This window comes from Haemaphysalis longicornis, unplaced genomic scaffold (genome assembly GCF_048455015.1).
Source record: "Haemaphysalis longicornis isolate Haplotype H1 unplaced genomic scaffold, Haemaphysalis longicornis Haplotype H1 scaffold_10, whole genome shotgun sequence".
NCBI classification, from domain to species: domain Eukaryota; kingdom Metazoa; phylum Arthropoda; class Arachnida; order Ixodida; family Ixodidae; genus Haemaphysalis; species Haemaphysalis longicornis.
In genome coordinates, this window is record NW_027526204.1 from 70,648,377 (window position 1) to 70,662,132 (window position 13,756).

At 49.2% G+C, this 13,756-nt stretch overlaps 1 protein-coding gene across 1 annotated transcript in view; it reads left to right on the top strand.

The window, feature by feature from the left end:
* The window catches only part of LOC144158726 (constitutive coactivator of PPAR-gamma-like protein 1 homolog), a 60,022-nt gene that overhangs the window by 28,794 nt on the left and 17,472 nt on the right, over window positions 1-13,756 (top strand). Inside the window, exons 8-10 of the mRNA XM_077689810.1 lie at window positions 1,021-1,243; window positions 3,207-3,553; window positions 13,223-13,381. Of these exons, the coding sequence (XP_077545936.1) occupies window positions 1,021-1,243; window positions 3,207-3,553; window positions 13,223-13,381 (729 nt within the window). The remainder of the gene's footprint in view (window positions 1-1,020; window positions 1,244-3,206; window positions 3,554-13,222; window positions 13,382-13,756) is intronic.

Sequence of the window (13,756 nt, forward strand, 5' to 3'; positions counted from 1 at the left end):
AGAAAGATCTGGCAGTCTTGTGCACTCAGAAGACTTCTCTGTTGCAACCTTGTGCGCGGAAAAACCAGGCTCGAAGTAAGGGGAGAGAGATGGGCTGTGTTTAGAGACGGCGTAGCTGCAGTCAAATCCTGCTGCAACAAAATTGGCGGGATGTGCAAAACATTTCGTCGAAGTGGAAATTTGTTGAAGCGAAATCTGTCCCAACACGGCACGGAAGGGCAAGAAACATAGCCCCATATATTTTCTGGGTCATTGACCGTGTAATGCAAGAAGGAGTGACTTTCAACTGCACCGCGTTTCTTTGATAACAAATGTGCCAGCAGTTTATCTGCTACAGTGCACTAGGGGGGAGGGGGGTGGCTAAGTAAGTTCGGAAAACGTATTGCTGTACAGGGGCATTCAAAATAAATATGAACAGAACGCACAGCCTTCGACACATGCGCACTTCTTCGAGAGCGTCTGAAAGTGTGGCCTACATTCATGGGAAATGCTTGATCAAGAAGCGACGCCGGTCATTTGTTTTTAGGCGCCTTTTCACGCTCCATCGCCACTGAGCGCGTTGATCATTGAAGGGCATTGTGCAAGCTGCAATCAGCCTCCTGTGTGCTTGGCTCCTCAATGTAGTAGATAACAGGATGCCCAGTGGTGACGGAGCATAAAAATACGCCTCCAAATAAATGACCGACCTCGCTTCTTTATCAAGCATTTCTGCTAACAGTAGGCCACACTCCCAAACGCTGCTAAAGAACTATGCACGCATGCAGCTTACTGACAGTGCAGCCAGACGGTGCGGCATGCGTTAGAGGCTGTGCGCTCCGTTGCTCGTATTTGTTTTAAATCCCCCCTGTACGGTGAGGCGTATGTACCAAGTTGATTACTTGCAGGTAATTAACTAGCCTGGAGCCATCCTTTATGGCGTCCCTCAGAGCCCAGGCGTAGCTGAAGTGCGCTGTACCCCACAGTTCACCAGGGGGAGGGCGTAATTTGGTGTTCACTCCCTTTCCGCCACTGTTACCCCAGGGTGCGATCAAGATCCCGGTGGCCATCGAGGACGAGGCCCCGCGGGAGCTCCCGTCGGGCGTGGCCCTGTTCCGGCCCATCCGGCAGATGGTGTACGCGGTGCTCTTCAACATGCACCACCTGGCCTTCGTGGCGCGCCAGAAGCGGGAGGCGGCGGCCGCCAGTGCCTCTTCCACAGACTCCTCCTCCAAGAGCAAGGACGGGGCCTCCACCAGTGCCGAAGGTGAGGGGAGGCGGGCACTGGGGGGGTAACGGCAGCATATCACGCGACCCCCCACCCCCCCCCAAAAAAAAGTCGCGTGGAATCTCTAAGCCAGCATTCCTGTGTTGGTTAGCTCGTGCCTGCCGTAACAAGGAAGATTTTGGTATGACGTAAGTTGTTGAACTCGATTGTCGTAACCCTAGCACCTTTTGCGGTGTAGCCCATCTATAACGTACCCACTTATAGCGCGGGGCCGGATAGAACGCAGGCTTTTGTGACCACCAGTTTGCCTCCCATAAAAGTCGGTGCATATGCGTGCCGCTTAGAAACGTGGTTGTCCGAAGCACGTTATACAGTCTAGCCCACTTATAACAACATACAATGGCTGACCTCTTTTTTTTTTTTTTTCTTACTCTACAAATTCAAATTTGGTGGATATTTCGGACTTGGTGGATATTTCGGACTTTCCCGAGGAACCACCAGTTGTCTTGTAGAAGTAATGACTTGCGGATTTTTTGGACTGCTCTTTTATTCGGACTATTTTTCGTTCCCCTGCAGGTCCGAAAAAATCGGTCGGCTACTGTATCGGATATAACGACGAACAACTGTGGCACCGTCCACTTTCGTGTGCATTCGGTGGTAAAATAAACCGCTTATTTACAATGACAGCGTGCACCAAAAAAGTGCGAACTCTCCGCAGGCCGCAATGTGCCTTGCATCCCTTCCAAACCCCTTAGAAAACGAGTCGACTGCGCTGCTTACAAAGAAGCGAGGGCAGGAGAAGAGCAAATTCCTTTCCAAACCTCCTTCGTTGCATCGCTGCTTTGGCATCATCCCCGCACTCGGTTGCGAGCTAGTGCCGCTCACTCATACGTTCGGTTGTTGTGTCGCATGAGCACCGCGTTGAATTTGACCAATGTGGCTGGGTCCCAACGCATGATACAGTCCCTCAGGACTTCGCTTCCGCCAAGGGCCCTTTGCTCAGCTAGGTGAAGCACCTTAGATATACTCTTGAAAAAGATGTGCGCCAGCTTTGCATGCAGATCGTGTAAGCTCGGTTTTGTCTTTTCTTTTTTTGCAACCTGCTCATAACGATTGTGGGTTATAACAATGGGATTTCCTTTGCACTTGGATATTGTTATAAGGGGGCTCAACAGTACTGCGGTTTTTTTTGACAGGTCTGCCGATCAACCGGTGCAGCTAGAGCGTGTTTTTTATGGTCACAAAAAGGAAAGAAAGAAGATAAATTCAGCCACCTGACGCAGTGCCTTCTTTTATCTTAGCTTAAGACACAGAAAAATAAAAAAGGCACTCTTTCGGTCATGTTTTGTTTGCGCTCTTGTGACAGCCACAACTGCTCTTGCTCTTGGCACACCTCTGTAGATGGGAAGGTCCCCCATACGTGGGAAGGTGTTGTGGTTAGAACCTTGTGCAGATAAGCAACCACCCTTTTCCTTTTCGAACGTCTGGAGATGGCAAGCAGAGCCATGCAACCCCTGTCGGCATCGCGAACGGAAGGCAGGATGGGAACAAAAAATCCAGCTTACGTTCCTATCGTGTCCTGCGGCATCGCTCATAGGCGCTAGGAAACCCAGCCGTGCTCCCTCAAAACAGAAACACAACGGAAGTTGAGGCCACGCTCTCACTTTATGAGACTGCTGTGCAGCAGCTTCTAAGACCCTGCAGCAGCCGCCAATGTGGGGAAAAAAAAAACAAAAACAAAAAAAAAACAAACAGACGAATTAAAGACCGCACCTGTTCTTATGAGGCGTTCGTTTGAGTGATAGTAAACAGAGAGTGACTGAAAGGTAGGGTGCAATGTGGTTGGATCCACGCCTGCTTCGAACAGATATTCGGATGTGACGTACGGATTTGCGAAAGAAGGGGAGGGGCAACCAGTGAGCTTTGAAGCCGAGATAATGTGAAGGGAGACTTAACTACGAGAGGTTGTGGTGGACGTTTCTTCTTTCCTCTCGCGCAACAGGCGCAACTGCCTCCTCCTCCTCCTCTGGAGAGTCCACCAAGGGTGGAGCCCCTTCCGCCCCGGCCCCCGTGGTGGTGGTGGAGTGGCTTGGGAGGTCCTCCTCCTCCTCCAACAGCAAGGGTCAGAGGAGCAACAGGCCCTACGAGCTGGTGGAGGGCGTGCAGCTGGGCTGGCCCGTGCCCACGGTGCAGCGCCTGTGGCTCGGGCCCTCGATGGACGACAAGAAGTGCCGCCTGCGCGCCTTCCTCAGCTGCCTGCGGAGCGACGTGCCCCTCATGCTGAACACCGCCTACGTGCCCCAGCACCTGCTCATCCCGTGCGTCGTGCTCCGGTTCCTCATGACGCAGGTACGTGGCTGGTAATACGGTAGAACCTCGTTGATACATTTTTTTTAAGGGGGGACGCAGGGATCAGGTTGCGAAAAGTGACTAAAAAGTCGTTTTTTTTCGGATTGCACGTTTTTTTATATTCGATGCGGTCACAAAGTTTCCCCGCCGCCAAAGAAAAATATTTATGTCCGCTGAGGTGACAAAATATTTCCACAAAATGACGAAAACGCGGCAATTTTCGCAGCGCTGTATCTCCCGAACGGTGCCACCGGGTGCTGCCATCTTGGTCGCGTTAGATCGACCGAGTCTTCAACTTCTGCTTTCCAGTCGCTGCTCTCATTGTTGTGCACTCACAAACGCACAAACGGCGAAATAAGAGAGACGGTGAAACGAAGCAACCATAGATTCTAACACGCGATTGGCTATCCGGCCGCGTTTGCTCTCCCGATCTGGCTCTCCCGATCGGGTGTCGCCAGGGCAACAAGATAGCCGCCGGGTGGTTTGGCTGTCACGCAATTCGCACGTACTCCGTTTCGCTAATGTTTTCCTCGGTTTCACGGTGGGCTCAATTCTTATTCAGTGGTTTCACGCATTTCGATTCTGTAGAGTGACACGATCGTTATCGCGGCAATAATGCTTGAGATCGTGCGCCTGACAGGGAAATGCGCGGCTCGAAAGACGCATCGAAAACGTGCCCGCGACATCGCCGTGGTGCGTCTTCAAGTGGGAAACACGGTGCGTCCATGTACAATTGGTGTTCGCGAAGTGAACTTTTGGACGCATTGCTGTGTTGTTAAACGCTCAGTTATTGCTGTGTTTCACAGCGAGCTCACGAGTTTCAGGAATGGAATGGCTGGCTTGCCAGAAGTTTCGCCGCGCGCTGCATTGGCGCAACGTGTGCTGCTGCCCAATAGCAGGATCGGTTGCTATTGCACGCGAGTAATAATAATTCATGTTCGCGAAGTGAAGTTTAATGGTAAAAGCAAAGTCGCTAAACATTGCAAGGTTACCTAAATTACGATTGTGGTGAACGTGCGCGTTGGGGATAGTAGCGGGGGGGGTGCAATGAACTGTCACCCAGCTTATTTCAGAAACTTTTGCCGTGGCTCTAAAATAGTTCGCACAACGAAGTCTGGGATTAACAAATTATATTTTCAGTCTTAACTTAATTAGAGAAGACGCGTAAGGTTGCAGCATTTAAGTTTTTTTTTTAACTCTTTTGGGACCGCTCCATAGGCCATCGATCACATATGCTCGATGGTTTCGCGAGCCTGCAGAATACAAATTTTCGCTCGATGGAACACCTAGCGACATCTAGGAGATAGTTTGAAAACTGGAGTTTTCTCTTTTGTGAAGTTTCTTTTTTTATCGCCAGGCGGCAACGCGTCAGATATTTTATTCTGACGGGCAGTGGTTTCAAATGTAAACAAACATGGCGTCATACTTGCGCGAGCACGATAAGAAATCCGCCTCGTCTCGTCTCGCATATCTTCGCCTTTTACTGTGGATTTTAACGATGAGAGAGGCAGTGAAGAGTCGGAATGTGGCTTTAGAGATTGGATTTCAGCTCGAGTGAGGATTCGGGTGTCGATCAGCCTGGAACATCAAATCGCGCTCAAAGGTGGGTGTTGGTTTCGGTTTCGATTGGCTCTGGAGTAAATATGTGCGCTCGAAATATGTTCTGGCTGGTTTATATCTGTTCGCTAGGGTGTTAACTACCTATGGTGGTGATCTCCTGCCACCAGTGCAGAAACGGATGAAGTTTTCGCCGAGACGAGAGCCCGCCGTGTACCTGGGCGACGACGTAGCCATGGCCTTAGTGCCAAAAAGATCACACACAAAACAAAAAACCAGTTACGCCTAGCCGCATCAAACTTTTGCGATGAAGACCCGCCGCGGTGGCTCAGTGGCTAAGGCGTTGCGCTGCTGAGCACGAGGTCGCGGGTTCGATTCCCGGCCGCGGCGGCCGCTTTTCTGATGGAGGCGAAAAGCAAAAACGCCCGTGTGTACGAGATTTCGGCGCACATTAAAGATCCCCAGGTGGTCGAAATTAATCCGGAGCCCTCCACTACGGCGCGCCTCATCGCCTGCGTTGCGTCGGCGCGTTAAACCCCACAATCAATCAATCAATCAATCTTTTGCGATGAAGAAACAAAGCATTGTGTTAGATTTTGTATATCCTGAAATAATTTTATTCTTTTTTAATATTTTTATATTTACGCTTTTTTCTATCTTTTTCTGTAATTTTTTTACGAAGTTCTTACTTTCAGATTTTTTCATGGTTCTATCGTCAGTGTTGAAGTAAAACTTGGTATTGTATGTCAAAGAGCATATAATTAGCTGCATTTTGGTATATGCTAAGGCAGGATGGTGCCTTTGCTTTATGTAATAAAAAATTTGTACCGCGACCTCCCTTTTTCATCACTTTTTCCGGCGGTCCCGAAAGAGTTAATGGCACATTATTTTCTTTTTTTTGCGACGTTTCCAATTATGTTGTCTATTTTGCAATGCTTGTTTCGCCTGAAAGAGAAGAGCATGGTATTCTAATAATAATTAATGTTGTAATTGTGTAAAACAAGTGTATATTCTACCTTCAGATAGCTCATCTTATGCTTGTGATGCCCTGATATGACCTTTTGACACTGAACAGCCTCATGTACTGAGCTGTAGCTTCACAAAGGCTATGACACCCAGAAATCTGCTGAAAGTCTGCTGGCACATTAATATAAAAAGAAACCATGCCTTACTCTTCATTTTGGAGACAGCTATGCGTTAGGCATACATCAAGGTATTAGGCATTAGGCATACATTACCGGTACTCACCTGCGGGGCAGAAACTTGGAGGCTCACTAAGAGGGTTCAACTTAAGCTGAGAACGACTCAGCGGGCAATGGAGCAGAAAATGATAGGTGTAACATTAAGGGACAAGAAGAGAGCGGAGTGGGTCAGGGAGCAAACTGGTGTTAAAGACATATTAGTAGAAATTAAGAAGAAGAAATGGACGTGGGCAGGGCATGTAATGCGAAGGCATGGTAACTGGTGGTCTTTAAGGGCAACAGAGTGGATCCCTAGAGAAGGCAAGCGTTGCAGGGGGCGGCAGAAAGTTAGATGGGCAGATGAGATCAAGAAGTTTGCGGGGATAAATTGGTCACAGTTGGCACAGGACCGAGGTAATTGGAGAATAATGGGAGAGGCCTTTGCCCTGCAGTGGGCGTAGATAGGCTGGTGATGATGATGATGATGATGATGATGATACATAGGTACCCTAGTAGCCCATAGAAACCTTTTGGTTCACCCTCCGTAAAACTGGTGCTTCTGCCACCTGAAGGCCTGCACATAAAAACCTCCAATGAGCCAGGAAGGCATCCCAGACGCACCAAATCAAAGGGCAAAGGTATGTAAGGTTGTCTCTAAGCAAGGACAGCAAGGACTATCCTGCTGGTGCAGTTTGAAAATAGTGAAGTCATCGTAAACTTTAAGAGCCGTTTTCTCAAAAGTGCGTTTTAACAGTTCTTCGTTGCTCGTGAAAAGGAAAGCATGGTAACCACTGAGCGGATTTTGACCCTGTCTGTTTTATTTCGATCCTTAAAGAGTTCTGCAGGGCAAGACTATGGCCCCTAGAATGATTTGCTAGTCTGTCGTCCGCCGGCCGCGATGCATGCAGCGGTGGCGCTGCAGGCAATCGGAGCACGGCTGGCCAGTGACGTTGGGGCAGAAGTGCTGCGGGCGGCGCTCCGCCGTGCTGCCGTCGTAGGGCTGGGCGGTTTCAGACGATTTCAACTGCGCGTTTTCGTCTTCTTTTCGTTTCTGTCTACAAAACAGATTAGCCAAATAAATTGGTTCCCACGAATAGGAATAGCTTTTTGCCAAAGCATGAATTGATGGGAGTATGTTTTCGCGTATTTGAACGATCGAGCCAAACCATGGAATCGTGTCGCTGCACTCTATCCTCGATATCCTCTTTCAAGCAAAAGGTTTCCACACTTACTCGGGAGCATCGGAAATGCTGTTGGCACGGCATCTTGTGCTACCTGGGGCACATCACGCGGAATTTCTACTACGTTGCCTAACAAAGAAGCGATTTTGTGTATACCCCCGCCGTACACTACCACGGATATGTAAATGCGTGAAAATATTTCTGTGGTGTGGGCGCTCCGCAAATTCTTTTGGGGCCCTTTAGAACCATCCTGACTTCTCTCTGCTTGCGAGTAAAATATACTCTTTGAACCTTGAACAGTATCTGACCAATTTGCATCGATCATTAATTACGCCCCATTGCACGTCCTCCCTGCTTCCTCAGTTGGGAATATCTGTTCAATGTAAATGCCAAATAAAAATATTAAGTGTGTACGCATGCATACGATGGTTTTTTTTTTTTTTTTGCACTTTCAGTTAAACAGGCAGAAACTGTGGTACTATCAAAACTTTTATTTTACGCGGCTGTAATTTTTGTGAATCCCACGATTTGGAAAATTCGCTGAAAAGGCACGCGAAACCTATTTTGAATATCAGGCTGCCAAACAGTAACTGCACTTGCATTCTGTATTGCATAGGGCTCTTTTTTTTTATATATATATATTAGGGGTGTGCGAATATCAATTTTTGAATTTCGAAGCGAATTCGAATAATAAAAACAAAGTTCGAATCGAATCGAATATTTTTCGAATATTTTTCGAATACGAATACTTATTGTTTTTTGTAAAATTAATGTTTTCACCATCTAGAGACACAAAAACTGCAACTTTATTGCACAACAAATCACACAAAGTAAAATTAGGAATTACATTGCACTCAACAGGTTAAGGTCTGCACTCACTTAAATGTTAACATGGAGAAAGGTTAACTGCTCGACATGTTCGGGGAGCAGTGACAACCTCCTGCTCGTCACGACTCCACCAGATACCGAAAGCAGCCGCTCATTTGAGACACTAGTGGCTGGCATGCCCGAGCCCGTGCACATTGCCGCGCGCTGATACAGTAAAATCTTGATGATACTATACTCGCGGGACTGCGAAAAATATTCGTATCATCCGAAATTCGTATGAACCAACACAGACCAAAAAATTTAGCGCTGAAAAAAGTTTTCGTTTATTTCTTTTCCTACTTTCGCGTGAAGAAATTCGTGATTTTTTCTGCTTTTTTTAACCCCCGTGTCGCAAAGCAGTCCTTTCTGGAGCACGTAAAGCTTCGCGCTCGTCTCCTCACTCGCTGTGCCCAAGCTCGCTACACGCCGAAACAGCCAAGCGTGAACCGCATGGTGCGTTTTTGCACGCGATTCGCTCGCCTCGGCTCTGCGATTTCGCGCCCGCGCTCGACGATTTCGCGCCCGCGGAAGCGCCTACCTCGGTCAGAAAGTGACGCACGACGCGCACGGCAGGATGGAGGAGCCTGACTACTTGCGATGAGATCGAGACAGCCGGCTTGGCTCCGCCGGAAATGGTTAGGCTTAGCACCCCGGCAAATATTTTATGGGCGCATTCACTAGCGGCGCGGATGATGTTTTATAGTACCGTTTTCACATGCATTATCAGCTCCTTTACCGCACAAGCAACTTCGTGTCTCCCTTGAGCCGCATTTTAAAGAGCGGTTAGAAGCGGTCGCTCGAGCGCCCGCGCCACTTCGCGGCTGGAGCCGACGCCATGTTGACGCCGCCGGCCGCGCCGCGCGCAGCGTGGGCGTGGTTTTGCGGTGGTGTCAGCGCGTTGGGCGTACGCAGAGCGTTTTCGCGAGCAGAAAACAACAGCCCGGCCGTTTCTGGAGAAAGTGTGACAAACAGGGGAGCGAGAGCCGTCACTTGCTCGTTCGGCAGTCGGGTGCCTCGCTGGCTCGTTCGTATCTTCCGCCGGGCCGCGCAGGTCCGTTCGTAACAGCCGCAATTTTTCCCATTGCAAACAATGCAATTTCGCCGGGACTTTTCGGAAATTCGTATCATCCCGTAATTCGCACCCCCAGAATCGTATCATCGAGAGTCCACTGTAAATAAACACCGATACAGACACGCTCTGAATTTTTTTTTTTTTTTTAGTTTTGGGTGGTTCGAATATTTCGAACAATAAAAGTGTCGTTCGAATCGAATCGAATACCAAAAAATTCGAATCGAATATTCGAAGTTTCGAATATTCGCACACCCCTAATATATATATATATATCGCTCGCATACTCGGAGTGAATCGCAAGGCGCATGCGGGGAAAGCAACAAAGAAGAATAATTGTTTTATGGCCAATCATTTTATTTGCGGCTGTTTTGAAATTAAGAAGAAAAGTTCTTGAGGCTTATTGTGACCATATGCCTGCCTTGCTTTACCCCCCCACCCCCCACCCTGCCCCCCTCCTTGGGGCTCTGCCCTGTGTATTTAGGAATGGTTTTTTTTTTGTGTGTGGGGTGGGGGGTGGGGGAGCATTTCATTACAGCTTTTTTTCCCTTTTCTCAAGCTGGCCTGGCTGGCTACACTGATGCCGACCACCTTTTCAATCAATGACCAGGGATAACCCAGTATTTCGCACAATTAAGTGGAACAAACATTGCATCTGGCGCCGCCGGGCTCTCTTCGAACACGATCTCACTGTCTCAACATTTGGTGAAATAATGGTTCCAGCGTCGGTAGCAAAACTGCTACTCTAGTTGGTGCGGTTTTATCCTTCAGTCTCACTCTCGAAAGTAAGCGACCCGCCGCGGTGGCTCAGTGGCTAAGGCGTTGCGCTGCTGAGCACAAGGTCGCTGGTTCGATTCCCGGCCGCGGCGGCCGCTTTTCTGATGGAGGCGAAAAGCAAAAACGCCCGTGTGTACGAGATTTCGGCGCACGTTAAAGATCCCCAGGTGGTCAAAATTAATCCGGAGCCCTCCACTACGGCGCGCCTCATCGCCTGCGCTGCGTCGGCGCGTTAAACCCTACAATCAATCAGTCAATCGAAAGTAAGTGGCCGCAAAAAGGCTCCGTAGCCCCATTCATGAAGAATTCGGGCCGCGAAGTTAAAGGGTCTTATAGTGGTTCTATCGCAGCTTCAATTGTGAGCTGGTGTGCCTCGAGCCATTGGATTTCACCGCTCTAACTTGCTGACAAACCCCGATGCGCGCCCGCTCTCCGCAGCAGCAGTGCGCGGCGCAGGCCGTCCGGCGTCTGCTCTCGCTCCGACCACTCCGGCGCTCCGATTTCTCGCAGCGCCCTCTGCACAGCGCTGTGCGTGCATCAGCGCTGCGGACGCCCCTCCCCATAGAGGAGGCGTGGGAACAGCTGACAGCAAATATTTCTAGGGACTATAGCAAGACAGTCTCGGATTTTCATTTTAGGGCCTAGTTATTTTTTAATGTGGAATTTACGGCTGGGTCATTTGTGTCCTACAGGGTACAAGTGAAATTATTCTTTTCTGTAAAAAAAAATAAAAAGAAGGGTGCAAAAAAAATTTTAAGACTGTCTTGCCCTGAAGTGTTCTTTAGACTACAATTTAAAAGTATTCAGAACTGCCAGGTGTCAATACCTTGCTAGGCTTTTTACGAGTGGGCAACATGTAAACCTCTGTAACGCAAGAACTACTGAAGGTATCATCGTGAAATTTTAAATTTCACCATTTGGAGTGTTTTCCAGTGTGCTTTGCCAAATTTCATTGCTGTACGCCAAAAAAAAAATTTTCACTCTGATTTACACGTCGCCCCCTTCCTCACTTTTACATGTCTGCCAACGTCTGCTGGCGCGTGCTGTGGCCCTTTGACAGCAAGAGCTCCTTTTCTAAGCTTTGCAAACTTTTGTCCTCATTGGGATTGTCTTTCGCGTGAAAATAACTCCGCACTGCTTCCAAGTCGACTACAGCCTGAGTGTATGGGGCTGCCGGAGACACTACCCCTTCATCTATGTCGCCGCCGCCATCTTTGTCGGAAGCTTCGCCCAACAACGCCGGCGCTGCTTCATGGCGCGATTTCGCCACAATTTCTTCCAAGGTTTGTGTTTCGCACGTTGGGACGGCGTCATCCATGGCCACAAACTCCTCAAACGCGAGCTCTGCACCGGTGGACCGCAGTTCATCGTTCGTGTCATCGTCGTCGTCCACGCATGGCACATCCTTGCCACTCATGCTGGGTTCGAGCTCGTCAGCTTCTGACAGGCGGCAGAAACCACACTTCTTGAAGCAGATTCTCACTGCTTCGCGCGTTGCGTTCCCCCATGACGTATTTAGGCAATGCATTGTGTCCAGCAGGGGCAGCTTTCCCCGGGCCGTTGCCTTGGAGCAAACGTCAAACGATGCATTTCCTGTACATGTGCTTCACATTGTTTATGATGCCAGCGTCTTGCAGCTGCAACTGGCTTGTCATGTTCGGTGGAAGAAACGCGACCCGAAGGTGGCGAAGAAATGTGTGCTTCGGGTGTGCTGAGCAGTTCTCCACAAACAGCAGGCCTTTGTGTGCTTTGCAGCCAAGTCTTCCATCGAGGTAGCACAGGAAGTGTTCAAACAACCTGCACGTCATCCATGCCTCCGTGTTGCTTTTGCAGACGCAAGGCAGGCAGGCGATGTTTCAGGGACGGAGCGGATTCTTTGCCTTGCCAATTATGCGTGGCCTAATCACGTCGCTGCCGTCCTAGTTGCAGCAGAGCAACACAGTGGTCCTTTCTTTGCTCACTTTTGCTCCACGGCAGCAAGACTCTTCCTTCACGCGCAGTGACTTTGTTGGCTGAACTGTAAAGAAAGGGCCAAGTTTGTCGGCGTTATAAGCATCGCGGGAGCCGTAGGCATTTGTAATGTCGGGAAGCAGAACGACGCAGTTGTCGATACCAGCTGGATTGCCACTTGCGGCTTCCCCGTTCACTTGCCGGCAGGAGATGCCATGCCCAGCTCGGAAGCAGCCAATCCACCCATTGAAGTGTCTTGATGCCAAGCATTTCGGCAATTTCCGTGGCCTTTTCTTGTAGGGTGCTTCCGTCGAAGTTGATCGCAGATGCTCTTGCCTAATCGGCAGTGTGGGGCCTAATCGGTAGCGTTACGCCGGTAGTTGTTGCTTGGGGTAATGGGTGAGATTCGAGCATGTGTTTGTCCATTTTGTTGATGTTTGGCCTGCGTAGGTACGAGATGCTTAAGGGGGGACACTGCTCTTCAAACAGCTTCCTTTAATTGCCAAGTAAACTCCTTGAAACTTGTCAGTCTTGCTGCTTTTTCCCCACTGATTTAAAATATGCCATTATTTTTTGAGTAAGTCAACTAGTTACGAAGATAATTAGCCCTTTTGTAGGAAGAATAGACAAAACAGTGTTGGTCATAGAACTGTAATCTTTGTATTTTCCAATACTACGAATCCTGGTGAGTGCAGTAGTAGGAGAAGCGGTTTTTTGATGCACCGCCTGGAACCAATTTTACAGCTTATTAAGCTTTTGTGGCACCAGTGGCAAGGAACAGTTTCGAATGCCCATTTTAACACCAAATTTTAATGAGCTGTAAAATTAGTCCCAAGCAGTGCATCAAAAAACTGCTTCACTTACTGCATTCACCAAAGTTCGTAGTGTTGGGAAACAAAGATTACAGTTTATTAAGCATTCTTACAGTTCTAGCAATGCATCTTCAATTATTTGTTCGGTTTACCAGCCCCCGAGTAACGTCCGCAGCCTCAAACTTGGATCACTCAGTGGCCCTATTGAGAAGTGGTTTTTTGACTCCCCGTTCTCCAGTAATGGCTGACGTTGCACCCCTTCCTCCTGCCTGCAGGGAGTCCCCGGAGGGGTTCCGGTCCTCCGTCGGCAGGAGCTGGACGCCTTCCTGGCACAGGCGGTGTCCCCACAGCTGATGGACGCCCAGAGCACCCAGGGCATGCAGCTGCCCCTGGTGGCCGTCAGGGGCGCACAGCTGGCCGCACTCTTCCTACAGGTGGGTTGGGGTTGGGTTACATCACCAGGAGCCTGGGCCCTGAGTTGTGGCTGCTTGCGTCATGGCGAGAGTTGGAGAAGGGCCAGTACTGCTCTAAGTGAAGCTGGCAAGGCAGTGCCAGCATGCTCACAAGTCTTGTTGTCTGGTCGGTCCTTTTTCGAGTGAAATAAATTTGGAGAACAAAATTCGTGTTGTCGGGATGGGCTGTAACAATTGCCGACCCTCTCAGGTTCTGACCTTGCATGTTGTAACCTGTAGGAACGGTCATTCTAAGCAAGTGTCCATCTTTCAATGAAAGGTTTGTACAATTGCATGTGCTTGAACTCTGTACGAAGGTTGCATTTCATGGTCCGTTTTATGTGACACCGTCACCAA